This window comes from Mesoplodon mirus (assembly GCF_964341445.2).
Source record: "Mesoplodon mirus genome assembly, chromosome: 3".
Taxonomy (NCBI): Eukaryota; Metazoa; Chordata; class Mammalia; order Artiodactyla; family Ziphiidae; genus Mesoplodon; species Mesoplodon mirus.
In genome coordinates this window covers 41,523,626-41,540,889 of record NC_138978.1, presented here as the reverse complement: position 1 = coordinate 41,540,889, position 17,264 = coordinate 41,523,626, and the positions used below count along the sequence as shown (strand labels likewise).

Here is a 17,264-nt window from a genome sequence, read left to right as displayed (position 1 = left end):
GGGCGGGGCCGCGAGCGGCATGGAGGAGGCGGAGGCCGCGGCGCGCCGGGCCGAGCAGTGCGGGCCCGAGCGGGGCCCGAGCGGGGCCCGGGCCCCCTGAGCCGTGAGTGTCTCTGGGCGGGGGTCCGGGAGGGGTGGCATGGCCGGGGCGGGTCCCCGAGTGCTGGGGCGGCCCAAGGCCCGGGAGGAGAAGAGCAGGGCCAGATAAGAGGGGGCGAGGGCGGAAGGGGGTGGAGAATGGGGGGGGGGGGTTGCTGCCCTTCGCTCACCCTAGGACTAGGAAGGCCTGGGGCTTGGTTCTTGTAGGGACTGATAAGCCTTGAGAGCCGATTATTTGGCCTCCAGCCTTGGGACAATGGGCAGTCCTGTCAATTTCCCCAGCCCCAGGGGAGTTTCCAGGTGATCGGACCCATCTGAAGGTTTCCTTTCCAGAGAAGTTGAGCCACTTTTCCCAGGTCACACAGCATGGATGCTGCAAGGAAGAGTTACTGGGGGGTCCTCCTTCATCTCCCCAAGAAAGCATCAGACTTTGGGAGGAAAACCTTACCCCATGTGACCCTCTGGTCTCCTCAGATTCCTGAAGGCATGGGTTGGCCAGGACAGTGGTGACCGCCCAATCCGGCATGGACGACTGGAAGCCCAGCCCCCTCATCAAGCCCTTTGGGGCTCGGAAAAAGCGGAGCTGGTATCTTACCTGGAAGTATAAACTGACCAACCAGCGGGCCCTGCGGAGATTCTGTCAGGTATAGAGGTGTCCCATACCTCCCAGGGGCTCCCTCCCAGCTTTATCCCAGCCTAGACTATGGGCACTGGGACCTACCTTGGCTGCCCCCACTCTGGAAAGAGGGTGGGAAACCTCTTTGTCTCATGTCCCTACCAGGTAGTGGGTTGGGTCAAGAGTTCTGGAATCAGGACCCAAGTACAACCTCCTAGGCTTCTGACAAACCTGAAGTTGGATCAAGAAGGCTTTGCCCAGGACCCACACCTGTCAGGCAGTCAGGGCTAGGACCCAGGTCTTCTGATCCCCAGCGTGGTTCTCTGGGACTGGCTCCCTCTCTAGGAACTAATTGTGGAGGAACCAAGGGAATCAAGGCTCAAATGGAAGAATACAGGAGTTCTGGGTAGGGAGCACCCTGATGAAGGGGGAAGGGTCAGGGGAGGGTCCCTGAAGGAGGTGGTCGTGCAACTGAACCCAGGTCTTGGGGAGTAGAGCTGGTCAGACAGAGGGAAGAGAGGCAAAACCCAGGTTCTCCCTGTGTCATTGCTCCAGCCAGAGCCCTCCTTTCAGGAAGACCCGCAGTGATCTGGAGGGGGTGCCCCTCTTTAGTTGCCCCACCCCTTCCCTCAGACAGGAGCTGTGCTTTTCCTACTTGTGACCGTCATTGTCAACATCAAGTTGATCCTGGACACACGGAGAGCAATCAGCGAGGCCAATGAAGACCCGGAGCCAGAAAAAGACTATGGTAGGACCAGACTGAGGATGGGATTGGTGGTGGAGGGGGCATCCTCTGGGATCCTGTGGCTGAAATGGTGGGCAGATCCCAAGGGGTGAGACACTGCTGGAGGGACCATCTCCATGACCTGTCACACACCCACAGATGAGTCCCTGGGCCGACTGGAGTCCCCACGGCGCAGAGGCAGTGGTCCCCGACGGGTCCTGGATGTGGAGGTATACTCAAGCCGCAGCAAAGTGTACGTGGCAGTGGACGGCACTACGGTGAGTGGGCTGGTGTCTAGTGTACGGTCACTCCATTCTACTTACGGTATGGTCCGCTGGCTCTGGGTCCACTGCCTGAGTGGGAACTGCAGCTCTGCCAGTTTCTAACTGTGTGACTTCGGAGGCCTCAGTTCCTCATCTGTAGACTGGGACTAATGATTTCTGCTTGTCAGGATTAAATGTAAGGTATGTGAAATGTATTATATGTAGTGGGATATTATCAAAAGTGATCATTAGTATTAGTAGGCAGTTAATTCAGTGATTTATTTATTTCGTGGTCCCTTCTTTGGCCTCGGCCTTGTCCTGGACACTGGGAACCTGGAGGTAGTCAGCCCTGGCCCTACTTTGAGGGGCTCCATCTGTTAGACGGTGATACCTCCAGCATGAGGCAGAGATAGTCAAGGGCTCTAAGAGTTGTGAAGGCTGGCGGGGGGCTGGGGGGTGTTGTAGAAAGATGGGATCTCTTTTGATGGGGGTGCTATGGAGGCTTCCTGGAAGAGATGGCCTTCAGGCTGGGTTGGAAGAGAACTGTGTGAACAGAAGCAGAGGAAGGAGGGGAGGTTTTGTTTCATGCAGCTGTTTTTTTTAAGTGCCCATGAGACAGAGAGACCTCAAATGCCAGAGTGAAGAGTTTGACCTTGTCTCTGCTACCCTGTAGGTGCTGGAGGATGAGGCCCGGGAGCAGGGCCGGGGCATCCATGTCATCGTCCTCAACCAGGCCACGGTAAAGTTCTAGGGGTAGGGGACCTAGAGGGCCAAAGCTGAGCCCTCCTTGCTGGTGACACTAACTCACGAGAGGTGTGTCTCCTGCCAGGGCCATGTGATGGCAAAGCGGGTGTTTGACACGTACTCGCCTCATGAGGATGAGGCCATGGTGCTGTTCCTCAACATGGTGGCCCCTGGCCGAGTGCTCATCTGCACCGTCAAGGTCAGTGACTCTGCCTTGGCCCCATTCCCAACACCCCTAGCTCCAGCCCTGCTTATGGCCCTGGGTTCTGTGCCCCTAATATGGCATAGTGGCAAGAGCCTCTGGAGGAAGGTGACCAGGTTCCAATCCTATCCTTGTCAATGGAGAGCAAGACAGAGTCCCTACCCTTATGGAGTTTACACCAATAGGGCAAGATCAACAAAAAGCAGCCAAATAAATCTACAATGTCAGGAAAAGATAACTTGTATGAAGAAAATTAAGCAAGGGAGACAGGGTGATGGGGGTGCATTTTAGAAAGGGGAGGCCTCTGTAAGGACATGACCTGTGCACAGAAAGCGGGAGGAAATGAGGAGTGAGCCATGTGAATACCTGGAGGAAGAGCATTCTAGATAGAAAGAATGGCAAGTGCAAAGGCCCTGGATTGGTAAGGTGCTTGGTGTGCTTGAGGAACAGCCGGGCTGCCAGTGGAGCTGGAGCAGAATAAGGGAGGGGAGGAGAAGGGTGGTGAGAAGAGGGCAGGGAGGTAGCAGGGGACAGAGGTGCAGACTGTGTGGGATCGTGTTAAGGACTAATTAGCCTAGTGACCTTGGGTGATTCTCAGAATCTGTCTAAGCCTTTAATTATCTGGGAAATGATAGTAACCACAAAGGGTTGTTGTGATAGTTTAATGAGCTAATTTAAGTAAAAGGTTTTACATGGTGCTTGACATGTAGTTAGTGTTCCCTGAGCCTAAGTCTGCTGGAGCTGTGCCAGTCAGGCTGACCACCTTTTCTGGTCTCCCAGGATGAGGGCTCCTTCCACCTCAAGGACACAGCCAAGGCTCTGCTGAGGAGCCTAGGCAGCCAGGCCGGCCCTGCCCTGGGCTGGAGGGACACCTGGGCCTTCGTGGGACGAAAAGGAGGTGCCAGCACCGTAGGCCATCCACCCTGTAGTATTAAGGGGCTGAGAGGAGCAGAACTCCAGGAGATGGGGTGGGCTGGGGGGCAAATAGGAGTCGGTGGTGGTAGGCTGGATGAAAGTGGGCAGGGAGATGGGAAGAAGCTCCAGAACTGCAGCCTGGGCCCCCATTGCCCCTCATTTCTGCCCCCTGCCAGGTCCTGTCCTCGGGGAGAAACATTCTAAGTCACCTGCCCTCTCCTCCTGGGGGGATCCAGTCCTACTGAAGACAGATGTGCCGCTGAGCTCAGCCGAAGGTGGGGTTAGCGGGCGCTGGGCTCCAGGGCAGTGCCTGGGCTGGGGATAGGCATTTGGGTTCTCTTTACGGAGCTCCATTCTTTTTTTTTTTTTTTTTGGCGGTACGCGGGCCTCTCACTGTTGTGGCCTCTCCCGTTGCGGAGCACAGGCTCCGGACGCGCAGGCTCAGCGGCCATGGCTCACGGGCCCAGCTGCTCCGCGGCATGTGGGATCTTCCCGGACCAGGGCACGAACCCGTGTCCCCTGCAACGGCAGGCGGACTCTCAACCACTGTGCCACCAGGGAAGCCCCGGAGCTCTATTCTTGACGGGGTGCCTGGTGTTCTCCAAACCACACTAGCCTCATGCCCTCATCCTGTTGACCTCATCCCTCCCTCAGAAGCAGAGTGCCACTGGGCAGACACAGAGCTGAACCGTCGCCGCCACCGCTTCTGCAGCAAAGTCGAGGGCTATGGGAGTGTGTGCAGCTGCAAGGACCCCACACCCATCGAGTTCAGCCCTGACCCGGTGAGTGGGGCCTTGGGCAGCGAGGCCCGGACTCCTTCCCAGCTTGGCAAGGGGCCCCAGGAAAGGTCTAGGTTGGGCTTTCCCTACCCCAGCCTGGGAGGGAACCAGGAGCTGAGGATTTATACTGAGCTCTGAAAGACGGGGCGTCTTGGTTGCGGGGAAGGAGCAAGCCATGTGAGCAAAGGCCTAGAGTTGGAGTTGGGCTGAGTGTGTGGAGGGGCCAGGACAGGGAAGACCCTCTGCCTTTTCCCTTGAGTCTCCCTCTCCCTCAAGACTCTTCCCCAGGTGGGGATCCCAGTTTGAAGAGAGAGTGAGGCAAGAGCTGAACACTGTTTCTCCCTCAGCTCCCAGACAACAAGGTCTTCAGCGTGCCTGTGGCTGTCATTGCGGGGAACCGGCCCAATTACCTGTACCGGTGAGCCTGGGAGGGGGCTGTATCCAGCACTGAACAGGAGGGTGCTCAGTGGTGGGAACCCGAGGCTCACGTACCTGCAGGGGGAACTCTTGAGGCGGGCGGAACAGAAACAGATTCTAGGTGCATTCACCTTTGGGGGTGAACATGGAGAATCTGGGCCCATCTGTAAGCACAGGGGAGTCCTGATTTGGGGGGACAAAGAGGCCTAATCCAACCCTGGGCTCCCCAGGATGCTGCGCTCTCTACTCTCAGCCCAGGGGGTGTCTCCCCAGATGATAACAGTTTTCATCGATGGCTACTATGAGGTGAGTGGGGCTTGGGGACTTTGGGCGGAGCAGAGTGCAGGGTTGCTGGTGCTGAGTAGCAATGATCACAGAGGACTGGCAAGGGAGACAGCCCGGGCAAGGGCCGTGAAATGTGCAGGGCTTGGCGTGTCAGAGCCTGCAGAGGTGGGCAGGGGGCGGGTGGCTCACATGATGACCAGCGGCCATGCCCCTTAGGAGCCGATGGACGTGGTGGCACTGTTTGGTCTGAGGGGCATCCAGCACACTCCCATCAGCATCAAGAACGCCCGTGTGTCTCAGGTACCGCCTAGGCAAGGATGGAAGGGGTGGACACCTGGCCCCACTGTCCACCCCAGAGCTCATGTGCCCTATTCTTACTCCCCACCCAGCACTACAAGGCCAGCCTCACTGCCACTTTCAACCTGTTTCCGGTGAGTAGTAAAGACAAAACTCTTGGACCTAGAGAGGGGAAACATGGGCATAAGTCTGGTCTTATTATATAGCAAGCTCTTCCTCTCTCTGGGTCTCATCCTCCTGATGTGGAAAATGGGGGTAGTGCTGCCTGAGAAGTGAGATAGAGGTGGAAGAGACGGGATGAGAAAGTCCCCCTTGGGATTATGTTGTCCCCCACTCCCTACAGGAAGCCAAGTTTGCTGTGGTTCTGGAGGAGGACCTGGACATCGCTGTGGATTTTTTCAGGTGAGGGAAGTGTCCCTCCATGCAGCTCCAAGCTGCGTAGGGCCGCTTTGCTTGACTGGGTCTCCAGGGAGGAAGGCAATGAGGGGTCTTGGAAAGCTTTCCAGAGGAAGCAAGCTCCAAAGTGGGGAAAAAGCCTGAGCAAAGGTAGGCTGGCGGGGGTTGGGGCTGGAGTAGAGAGTAGAAAGGATGAATGGAGACAGTGGGGCTTTGGAGGAAGGAGGCATGACTCCTGAGTCCCATCTCCAGTTCTTCCAGCATCACTGTGTGACTGGGTTTGTCCTTGCCCCTCCCTGAACCCCTGGACCCTGCCTCTCAGTTTCCTGAGCCAATCCATCCACCTGCTGGAGGAGGACGACAGCCTGTACTGTATCTCTGCCTGGAATGATCAGGTAGGCTGAGTGGCCAGGGGTCAGCTGTGGAGTTGGTAGAGGCCCCGAGCTAATACCTCCCATCACGGCCCCCTGTCCCCAGGGGTATGAACACACGGCTGAGGACCCAGCACTGCTGTACCGCGTGGAGACCATGCCTGGGCTGGGCTGGGTGCTCAGGAAGTCCTTGTACAAGGAGGAGCTTGAGCCCAAGTGGCCCACACCGGAAAAGGTACCCTGGCAGGGTAGGGTGAGTGGGCTGAAGTCCCCTACCAGCTCGGAACCTTGTAACTCTCTGAGTCTTCCACGCCCCCAGCTCTGGGACTGGGATATGTGGATGCGGATGCCGGAACAACGCCGAGGCCGAGAGTGCATCATCCCTGACATTTCCCGATCCTACCACTTTGGCATCGTTGGCCTCAACATGAATGGCTACTTCCATGTGAGTGGGAGGCAGGGGTGTTGGGGCATAGGGCACAGTGTGGTAGATGGGGCAAGAACATGGACTCGAGCAACCCCAGCTCTGCCACTCACTAGCCATGTAGCCTTAGGGAAATTACTTACCTTCTTTTGCCTCAGTTTCTTTATTTGTGAAATGAGGATAAAAATACTCCTACCTCATAGGGTTGTGAGGTTATGAGGTTTAAATGAGTTAATATGTATAATATGCTTTGGACTGTAAACATTATATAAGGATTAGCTGGTATTATTTTTATCATTACTATTCTTAGCACTAGGCTGTGGGTGTGGGGAGGATATTTCTGCTGCCACGCACTCGTCCAGCCCAGCAAACTCTGTCCCCTCCTGTCCTTGCAAGTGCTGAGGCCTAAGCCTCAGCCTGAAGTGAACAGAGAGGGCCCCAGGTCCCCACCCCTTCATCGCTGTGTCCAAAGGGCCACTCCCCAGTTATAGCCAGGGAGGCCTTGAGACAACCCAGTGTAAAGAATGGAGAGTTTCCATGGGGGCTTCCCCAGTGGCGCAGTGGTTGAGAGTCCGCCTGACAATACAAGGGACACGGGTTCGTGCCCCGGTCCGGGAAGATCCCACATGCCGCAGAGCGGCTGGGCCCGTGAGCTATGGCCGCTGAGCCTGCGCATCTGGAGCCTGTGCTCCGCAACGGGAGAGGCCACAACAGTGAGAGGCCCGCGTACCGCAAAAAAAAAAAAAAAAAAAAAAAAAAGAATGGAGAGTTTCCAGCTTGGAACCTCCTAGAAGCCAGAAGGGCCTTCAGAGGCTGATTACTACAAGACCCCCACTCATCTCCGAGAGGGACGGGGAGTGACCTCATGTCCCTCACCCTTAGTACCTTAGTCATAGCAGTTTTCTCCCTCCCAGTCCAGACTGTACCTTTGCAGGGGCCATTCCTGGCTTCTGTGGCCCTAGAACAGCAGGCCCAGGGAGAGCCACTGGGGACAAGGACTAGCTCAGGGGTCAGTAGCATGAGATGCCAGTATGAGCATGAGCTCTCTGGCAATGGTGGAGCCAGAGGGACCTTTATAGATCTAGGACTTCATTTGTGGACCTCGTGGATATGTGGTGGGTCAGATTCCAGGTGTGGGCCAGACAGTGTAATGCCCTGATTTTCACCTTCACATCCGTTCCAGGAGGCCTACTTCAAGAAGCACAAGTTCAACACGGTTCCAGGTGTCCAGCTGAGGAACGTGGACAGGTGGGGGCTGGGGACGGCCAAGGGGAGGATATTTAGGGGCCTTGATAACCAGTGCCTGACAGGCCCTGCTAGCCCTGCGGTCTGTGTGTTTACCCCAGCCCTGCCGCCCCCCGATCTCCATGTCATCCCTTGAGGGGCTACTCCCTCCCCTGACCCATTTCTCCCTCTCCTTTAGTCTGAAGAAAGAAGCGTATGAAGTGGAAGTTCACAGGCTGCTCAGGTATGGCCTAGGGCAGTGGGGTATGAGGCAGGGGGTAAGGAGAAGTCAAATACTGGGAGTCTTGGCCCCATAATTTGTGGGGCCCACTTCAAAATGAAAACCAGGGTCCCTTGTTCAAACATTATTAAGTGGGACTTCCCTGGTGGTCCATTGGTTAAGACTCCACACTCCCAATGCAGGGGGCACGGGTTTGATCCCTGGTTGGGGAACTAAGATCTCATGTGCCAAAAAACGCTAAAAAACAACAAATGTTAAGAATTCCAAGATGGCAGCAGGAGAGCATTGAAAGCACAGGGCCCGTGTGACACACTCATGAGGTGGGCCCTGTCTTGGCCTTTCTCCCCCACTCCCTGCTACAGTGAAGCTGAGGTTCTGGACCACAGCAAGAACCCTTGTGAAGACTCTTTCCTGCCAGACACAGAGGGCCACACCTATGTGGCCTTTATCCGAATGGAGAAGGATGATGACTTCACCACCTGGACCCAGCTTGCCAAGGTGCCTCAGTACCACACCTACCCCAGGAATACCCCTCCCCAAGATACAAGGAGCCTTTCTGGAATCTTCCACCTCAGAACCTTCTCTTCATACTCAGAGCCTCTCTTCTAAGCCCCTTTACAAATCCATATTCTTGAAGATGCTACCTCTTGCAAACCGAGGAGGCTGCTGAGGAGAGGAGGGTGGCCAAGGGCCCTCCCCACAGCTCTCCGACTCTTGCCTTTGCCCCACCCCACCCCCACCAGTGCCTCCATATCTGGGACCTGGATGTACGTGGCAACCACCGGGGCCTGTGGAGATTGTTTCGGAAGAGGAACCACTTCCTGGTGGTGGGGGTCCCAGCCTCCCCCTACTCGTGAGTGACTCTATTCTGTCCTTGGAAATGGAAGACTAGTGGGGTTAGGGGATGTAGCTAATGACCTCCTCCCTATTCGTTTTCCTGTTATCTTCCCAGAATCAAGAAGCCACCATCAATCACCCCAATTTTCTTGGAGCCACCCCCAAAGGAGGAGGGAGCCCCAGGAGCTGCAGAACAGACATGAGACCTCCTCCCGGACCCTGCAGGGCTGGGTACTGTGTACCCCCAGGCAGGCTAGCCCTTCACCCAATCCTGTAGGATTTTGTAGACACTCTCAGGGGCTGGGGCTGGTTTGTTTTTAACATAAGACTTAATTACTAACTCCCAGGGGAGGGTTCCCCTGCTCCAACATCCCTGTTCCTGAGTTGGAGGTCTATTTATTTACTTCCTTGTCGGGAAAGGGCAGGATAGTACCTGGGAATCTTTGGGATCCCTGGGCAGCTGATCCTGCCCTTTGTAAACTCCCTCCTCCCAGGCCTGGCTCAGAATCTAACCTATTTATTGACTGTCCTGAGGGCCTTGGAAACAGGCGGAAGCCTGTAGGGCCTTGATTTTTTTTTTGGACTGGGGTGCTGCCCTGAGGGTGGGGCAGGCTCTTACTCAGGAAACTGCTGTGCCCAACCCATGGACAGGCCCAGCAGGGGCCCACCTGCTGATGCAGACTCACTCAGAGACCCTCAGACACTGAACCAGGCCTCTTCTCAGCCTCCTCCTTGTCCAGATTTCCAAAGCTGGATGAGGTGGTCATTGATTAAAAAAGGAGAAAAGCTCTGGGGATTGTCTTGTGACTCTGTGTGTGTGTGTGTGTGTGTGTGTGTGTGTGTGAGAGAGAGAGAGAGAGAGAGAGAGAGAGAGACAGAGACAGAGACAGAGACAGACAGAGACAGAGAGAGAGAGAGATGCGTGGGAGAGAGGATGGTCATGATGGACGTAAGTTTTCTTTACTGTCCTCCACAGGTTTATCTTCCATTTGGGGCCATTTGGCCAGCAGGGGACGCCCAAGTCTTAAACTGCAATATTTTTACCCTAGAACAACAGAGCCTGACCTTTGCCCCACCCTACTTGGGGCTGAGCTCAGAGCGGCCACCCTATACCCCATTACCACTGTTTAATTAACCATCAGGCTCTTTCCTGCCTAGCTCGTGTCTGGGCCAGGGCACCTGTCCCCAAACATGGAGCAAGAGAGAGCAAAAAGGGATACCTGGGGATGGGGGCGGTGATAGAGAGCAGGTGAGTGTCGTCGAGGTGGGAAGGAAGTGGATGAGACAGAGCTGAATGGGCATCGTTCAGGAAGTGAGGACTGGGCTGCAGGTGGAGACATAGGAACAAGGATGTCGTGTCTATGGCCCTTAGGGTACTTTGTATGCAGATTCCATATCTGGGCATTTTTCTGGAGAAAAGCCATCATTTTCATCAGATCACCCAACCAGTGATCCAAAGAAGTCAGGAAGATCTAAGTTAGTCATGCTAGCACCAGAAAATGGATGAGATTGTCCAGAGGAAGTGGTTGAGGTAGCCCAAGGCAGAGGGCATGACATTTAAGGAATCTGTGAAGGACTTAGGTTCAAGAGAGTAAGTGTAGGACACTTGGAGAAGGGGTCTGCCTGCAGAGCCCTTGCAAAGTGAGCCTCGTGAGCTCCTTATATAGAGCCTTGGCCAGGGAGGCAGGAGCTGGCTGGAACTCTGCCCTGTCACCAGCTCTCTGCCCTTGCCTCTCCAAGCAGTGCCTGGAGCCCTGCTCGGAGATGGCACGGGTGGTATGTGGCTTCAGTGTTTGCTGGAGGTAGAGAGAGCGCTTGAGGTGCCACAACAGCCAGGTTGAGGAACAATTAGCTCACAATGAGGTGGAGGAGGCCCACCCAGGGCAGACAAATCCCTTGTAGCCTCTATATAGGTGCCTGGGGGCGGGGTAGTGTGAGAGGCATAGAAAGGTGGTAAAGGTGGGAGGGGGCTAAGTGTTCTACCTGCCCATCCTCCCAGCAGGCTGCTGATCTGGGCCTCATAGACCAGCTCTCAGGCACTGTATTGCACTGGCTAGGTCACAGTTCCTTTTTGGATTCACGAGGGGTGATGGATCTGGGTTGCCCTAGTAAAACCTGGGAAGAGGAATCCAGGGCTCAGAGGCAAGCAAGGAGGACTGGTTTGCCAGGCTGGGCTTTGCTTGGTAGTAGACACCATATCCTCTGGCTACAGCCTCCCACCCTAGTGCTATGTCTCCCGCAGCAGCAATCAGATCTATGTCTGGGACATTCTGGCCTAAAAGTAAATCGTTCCCATGTCAGCCAGGATCCCACCCGGCTCTGGAGTCAGATGTCCTGGACCCACATCCAGGCTCAGCTCTTCATGGGAGGTTGTGGGCCTGGAACAAGTCACTTGGCCTTTCTAGGCCCAGTTTCTGGAACGTGGGGGTGGTTAAGACTCAATAAGAGATCAAATCTATAGAGCCCTGGGCAACCAAGACCAAGAGTAAATGAAATTCTTCCTGAAATCCCCAAAGCAGGGACAGGTCGGGGGCTGTGCCTGCATGAGAAGGGTAGGCAGCTTGGGTCCCTTGACGGGGGCTTCTGAAGGGCTTCCCAGAGCCTAAGGAATGACCCTCTTCCATCGCCCTGGCAATATTTCTGCTCTCCCTGCCCCCACTTGGGCACAAGCTTTTTATTTTCATAGTTTTCCAGCCCAGTGCTCCTACCCAGGAGAGGGCAGTTTCAGGCCAGAGTCCTCCCACATTATAGGACTGCAGACTGGCCCAGCCCCTGCTTCCTCCCTCAGTGTCCTCTTGGCCATCCTTGTTAGGCTCCCTCCCAGGCCTGGCATCCAAATGAAGGTGAGAAATAGCCACCCACCTCCATGCTACTTCCATTCTGCTACATTTCTAGGAGCCTTCTGAGTCAATAGCCCCACAGGAATTTGAGGCCAGTTTAGGCATGATGGGTCCCTCTCCTGAAGGATACACAAAAAGAGTGCAAATGGAAACATTTTAATGGGTTTTTGAGTTCTGAAGTGCTTTCTACACATCTGCCTGGTGACTGCTGATTTTGCATATGCTCATGCTACCGGTGCAGTGCCTTTAATCCCCGCTGTGGAGTACTGGGATCACCAAGAGCACCCCACCCCATGGCCTGAGAGGGTATCGAGGGTTTAAGAAACAGACTGGAGGAATGGGCAAGAGGATTGGCTACGTTAGAGGCTCTGAAATAGGTGGACCCCAACACCACCAGTGGAAGGACAAGTCTGGCACAGGTTGAAGGGGGTGGTACCTATTTGGCCCCAGGCCCACTCCAGCCCAAGTGACACTGTTAGATCCTGTCCCCATGCTGATCACTGCCTCTTGGCAGTGCTGGGGTGCCTCTTCCCAGTTCCTGTATGGCAGCAGCAGTGGCGGAGGCAGAAGCCAACTTATTTCAGATTGCAGTACAGATACATGGACACAATCATGGCCGCCAGCTGATGAGAAAGGAACAGGCAGAGAGGAAGAAACATGATCAGGGTCCTTAAGCTTTAGTCCCCTGGCCCCCAGACATTCGACATGAAGCTTTGTTAGAAGTCTGTCTCTTCCAGGAAGGCCTCAGACATGGGTCAAGCAGCCCTGAGCCCGGGGGGATATCCTGCCCCAACCTCCTCTCCTCCTTACCTCCAAGCCCCCAATTCCAGCTGCCACACCACCCACGGTAACTGCATTGGTTTGGATGTCATACAGAAGCTGATTGAAGCAACCCTTGGAGGGGAGAGAGCATCTATAGTCAGCAGCTGCCCCCACTCACATGCAGCACTCCGAGGCCATTAAAGCAGCCCAACCTCCCAGGCCAACCTGTACCTCTACTTCCTGGTCCTGGGCATGGGCCTTAGTGCAGGGTTCCACAAATGTGCCATTGTCACGGTCAAAGCAACAGTATCGGGGAAAGACGTGGTTCTCTTTTACATAGGGAGAGTCCTCAAAATCTGTGTAGTTGTTGAAGCCACAGCACTTGAGCTGAAGATGAGGAGAAGAGGTGGTCAGTGGGGCCTTGCTTATTTCTCCTCACCCCAAAATCTCCCCCAGCCCACCTTACCCCTTCCATGGTGGAGTTCCACACTTGGGTGAAGTCTTTTTGGGAACCGTACTCTTTCTTGATGGTGGGCACTACCATCAATGTCAGGAAGTTCTCAGCCTGGGTGGGGAAGGTCAGTGTTGAGGGCCTGGTAGGGAGGGTGGCCATCCGCAGTGCTCTGCCCAGTTGTCCCCCCTTGCCCATCCCCCCTCCTCACCATTGTGGTGTACACCAAGGCAACCACAGCAGCTGCAACCTCAGCAATGAAGATGACGAGGAGGATGAAGAAGAACTGAGTGGAGAACAGGGATCTTGAGTTTTAGGGAGAGACAGTCCCTCATGCATTCCTTGCCCTAACCCACCCCCACATGAAAACAAGTCAGGGGCCCCACTGGCTGAGGCCCCTGGAGTCCAGAGCAGGGCTTGGGGATCCCCAGGGCCTGGGGTCAAGGGTGAGGGACACTGGGCCTCGGTTATGGGCCTGTGGAGCTGGGTTTGACACACCATCATGAGGGCACACTTGTTCTCAGTCTGGGCACCATAGCAGCCCAGGAAACCAAGAGCGAAGAGCACAGCGCCAGCTGCGATGAGGAAGTAGCCCACGTTGACAAACTGCATGGCACTGGATGATAGTGGCCCAAAGATCTTCATGAAGGATGGTCCGTCGACTGACACCCAGATGCCCACTGCCAACAGGGCCGCACCACACAGCTGGAGACAGAGAGGCAGACCTTGAAACAGTGCCATCAAGCAGCTCCCTACCACACAATTGAGTTAGGGAGATGGGAGACGAGAAACTTCCCCCTTTATTGACTATGGAGTCTAAAAACTCATCCTGGAAATACATCCTTTAGAACCAGAAAGACGGGAGCTGGAACATCCATTCCAGCACCAGGCTGCACACCTAGGCAGATATAAATGGGATCAGGGATTCCAGAAATAGCTGAAGGGTGGGGGGAGGGGCAAGGCTTTCCCTCACTGCTGCCAGGGTCATGCCACATAGCTAGGGGTGAAAAAAGTAGGTGAACATCCCCCCCAGCAGCTTCCCCACCCCACCCCCCTCTCCATTCCCCCCTCCAGGTGCCTGGAACAACTGTCCTCTGATAGGTGGAAACGGGGGTGGGAGCCTTGAGCAATCTCCACAGTCACCATAGCAACAGAGGCATGGCTGAGGTTTACACCTGCTCCCAACATTGGAGAGGGCGGTGGTGAGAAGGGATATCCACCCCAAGGCCCCATTTGGCTCCCCTCCAGAACCAGCCTAGACCTCTCCTTGCCACCCAAGTGGAAACTGAGGCACCAGAGAGGGAGTACAGCCAGAGCTCTTAGAGGCTCTCTGGCTCAACCCCCAGCTCAGAGGGAATCCTGAAGCCTAGACTGGGGAGGAGGGCACTGCCCAGTTCCCATAGCTCTTAGAGCAAAGCCTTGCTGATCCAGAGCTTCAGTGGATAAATCAGCCTGACACTGCCTAGGTGTCCAGTCCCCACTTTCTGGCTATGGAAACTGAGGCTAGAACCAGGAATGAGGTGGCAGATTGTGGGTGGATCCCAGGCATGTTTGCCCAAGGACAGAAAGCTGGGCTTTTAGCCTACAGGGTCAAATTTCAAGGAGTCTGAGGCCTGCCCTGCCCAGTCTGGCAAGGCAAGGGCAGCAGAGGCAGAAACCAAACCAGATTTGCCTTTAACCCGCTCAGGCCAGAGCCCCTGCTCTCCAAATCCCTGCAATCCTGTTGCCTTCTTCAGATACATGGATAAAGTCTAGTTCCCTGAAACCAGAGGAAGCCCAAGGCACAGACCACATCGGAGTCAGAGTTTACTCACCCCCAGCCCAGTTTCTCCAAATTCATCTATACTTCATGTCTCCATTTCCTCCCTTTTTACTCACTCTAACCCACTCTCATGTGGCTCCAAGGTCTCTGGTGACATGTGCTTAGTCATGGGCGTATCCTCTTTGACCTCCCTGATACCTCGCTCGCTCTCCTGGTTTGCTTCCTGCTGCTCTTTCTTCATTTGCTTCCTGGTGGCCATTTCTCTGTTTATCCCTTGTAAGCTGAGTTTCCTGGAGTTCACTCTCCCTGAGTGCTCTCACCCCTCCCATGGCTTCAACAACCACCTATGGGCACATGACTTTCAAATATCCTGAGCTGCAACCCCACTGGGTACACAGCTGCCTGTGAGATATCCCCCAGGTTGTTCTTGCCAGAGACGTGGTCATAATGTCCAAGATGGTGTCTCCCTTGCCCCTTCTTCCATCCCTTAGCCACCATCCAAGGGCCTTGTCCTTTGTCCACTTGGTCCATTTCTCCCCATCTCTAGGGTTCATGCCTCATTGCTCAGCTCCTCAAACATGCCCTATATAATCTGTCCCTGGTTTTCTGAACAATATCTGATCTCATTGCCTTTGGGCCTTTCTGCATGCTTTACCAACCCCCTCGCTCAGTGCAAATTCCTAGCCTCAGCTATTTCCTCCTAGAAGTCTTCTCTGACCAGGAAGGGTTCAAGCCCCTCCTATAGGCCCCTGTGCTAAGACCACATATACTATGTCGAAACTGTCTGCCTATCTGGCCTGCTGGACCTGAGATCCCCAAGGGCAGAGAAAGGGCTTGCTCACCTGTCACCCCAGCACTCAGCACAGAGTCTTAGGCAATGTGTTTGTTGAATGAATAAGGGCTGCTTGCAGCTGACACTCTGCTCCGATGTCTCTGGGCCTTCTGTGCTTTTGGTTCCCCATCATACGGAGGCCACTGAATTTCCTTCCACACTAGGCGACCTTCAGCAAACCCCTTCCCCTCACTGGGGGCCCCAGCCTGTTAGCCTACCCTGCCCTGCTGTAAGCCTGCCTGAGCTGAAGCTTCCTGGAAGGGAGAGGATGCCCCTAACCTTCTCCACCCCAACTGTGTGGCAGCCAGGCTGCTACTGGGACCAGGACTCAGCATCGGGGGAGACTTCTGCACCTCCTCAACTTGCAGGAAGAGTCTGGGCATAGCAGTCTCCTCTTCCCCAGTTCGGGCTCTGCTCAGGTTAAGGCCTACTCCTATAGGGAACTCCGAAGAGCCCATAACCCCCACACTTACAAAGATGAGCATGTTGAAGAGGATCATCGTGGTCTTGATGAAGCTGAAGCACTGCATGGTGGCTCCTGGGAGGCAGATGTGTGTGTTAGGACCTTGCTCCCTGCCCCCACCCCCTACCTGGGCTGACATACCAGACTCCAGCATCCTGGACTCATATAATCACCAAGCTTCTCCTGCATCTGAACTCTGACACCTCAGGACTTTTCCCAATTCCCATCCTGACGCTCCTATCCCTCTGTACCGCCCAGGCCCTCTACCAACACCTGGCACTCTGAAATCCTAACATCCCAGGTTCCTCTACTGGCACCCCAAGCCTGACTCCCTCGCTACAAGGTCACTCCATGCCCTTCCCTGGCACCTGTGTATCCTGGGCTTTCCACTCCCCCCGAAACCAATCCTAGACTCTTCCAAGACCCTCCCCATGGCCCTTCCAGCTCCCCAAACCTGTTTCCAGATTGATTTCACTTCACGGGATAGTCTCTATCCTATGCCATCACCTGTTGAGGGTTCTTGGTAGTGAGTTCTGAAAGAGGGATCTGCTGAGGCTCCAGAGGGAACTGCAGCTCCGGGGAACTGCCACTGAGTGGGCAGGTGGGGAGACGGAGCTGGCTCTCACACAGCACTGCTCACCTGTGGGCGGGGCAGGTGCTTTAAAGGCCTCCTTTCTGCCCGCCCGCCTACCCCACCTGCAGCCAGTCCGCCTCCTCCAGTGCCTGCTGCCTCCCTGCTGCCTGGCGCTCCGTCCTCACAGCCCCAGCCGCCTCAGGGCTCCGCCTGGCAATGCCAGCCACGGGCAACGCCCCTCCTGACCTGAAGAAGAGAGAGGTCTGGGGGTGGGGCAAGTGGCCCCCCAGAACTGTGTGCCCTCCACCATGGCAGCGCACAGGCACTTCCTACCCTGCACCTGCTGATACTGTCGTACACACCCTGCATGCTCGAGGCACACACATCTGCCCAAGCTGTATATTCACACACACACACACACAAACACCTCCTAGTGCTCTCAAATGCACACTCACACACACACACACACACACACACTCTGAACTGCGTGGACTGACTCCCAGCAATAATCAACAGAGCAACATCTGAAGTACGTACTGAAACACACACTCTCTCTCTCTCTCTCTCTCTCTCTCTCTCTCTCTCTCTCACACACACACACACACACACACTCACACTCACGCAGGCATGCCCACACGTGCTTTCAAGGAAACGGCCAAGGCTTGGAGTTTTCTGCCCCCTCCTCTGAGTGGCAAACGACTCCTAATTTTCTAGTCTTTTTCTCTCCACAAAACTTCAACCCCACA

At 55.2% G+C, this 17,264-nt stretch overlaps 2 protein-coding genes across 2 annotated transcripts; one reads left to right on the top strand and one right to left on the bottom strand.

The window, feature by feature from the left end:
• On the top strand, nt 1-9,624 carry POMGNT1 (protein O-linked mannose N-acetylglucosaminyltransferase 1 (beta 1,2-)). Its single transcript, XM_082616159.1, has 22 exons — nt 1-103; nt 574-743; nt 1,349-1,463; nt 1,599-1,717; nt 2,376-2,441; nt 2,532-2,645; nt 3,429-3,546; nt 3,740-3,838; nt 4,218-4,345; nt 4,690-4,760; nt 4,990-5,065; nt 5,261-5,344; nt 5,434-5,475; nt 5,685-5,743; nt 6,060-6,132; nt 6,215-6,343; nt 6,428-6,553; nt 7,716-7,780; nt 7,956-8,000; nt 8,360-8,495; nt 8,741-8,850; nt 8,950-9,624. Exons 2-22 carry the CDS (start codon nt 624-626, stop codon nt 9,035-9,037), a joined length of 1,983 nt encoding a protein of 660 aa, XP_082472285.1. The 5' UTR covers nt 1-103; nt 574-623; the 3' UTR covers nt 9,038-9,624.
• Nucleotides 9,625-11,814: 2,190 nt separating this feature from the next.
• On the bottom strand, nt 11,815-16,628 carry TSPAN1 (tetraspanin 1). Its single transcript, XM_082614573.1, has 8 exons — nt 16,452-16,628; nt 15,955-16,019; nt 13,386-13,592; nt 13,099-13,173; nt 12,903-13,001; nt 12,668-12,823; nt 12,485-12,568; nt 11,815-12,297 (listed from the first exon to the last, which is right to left on the bottom strand). Exons 2-8 carry the CDS (start codon nt 16,009-16,011, stop codon nt 12,250-12,252), a joined length of 726 nt encoding a protein of 241 aa, XP_082470699.1. The 5' UTR covers nt 16,012-16,019; nt 16,452-16,628; the 3' UTR covers nt 11,815-12,249.
• Between the last annotated feature and the right edge of the window lie 636 nt (nt 16,629-17,264).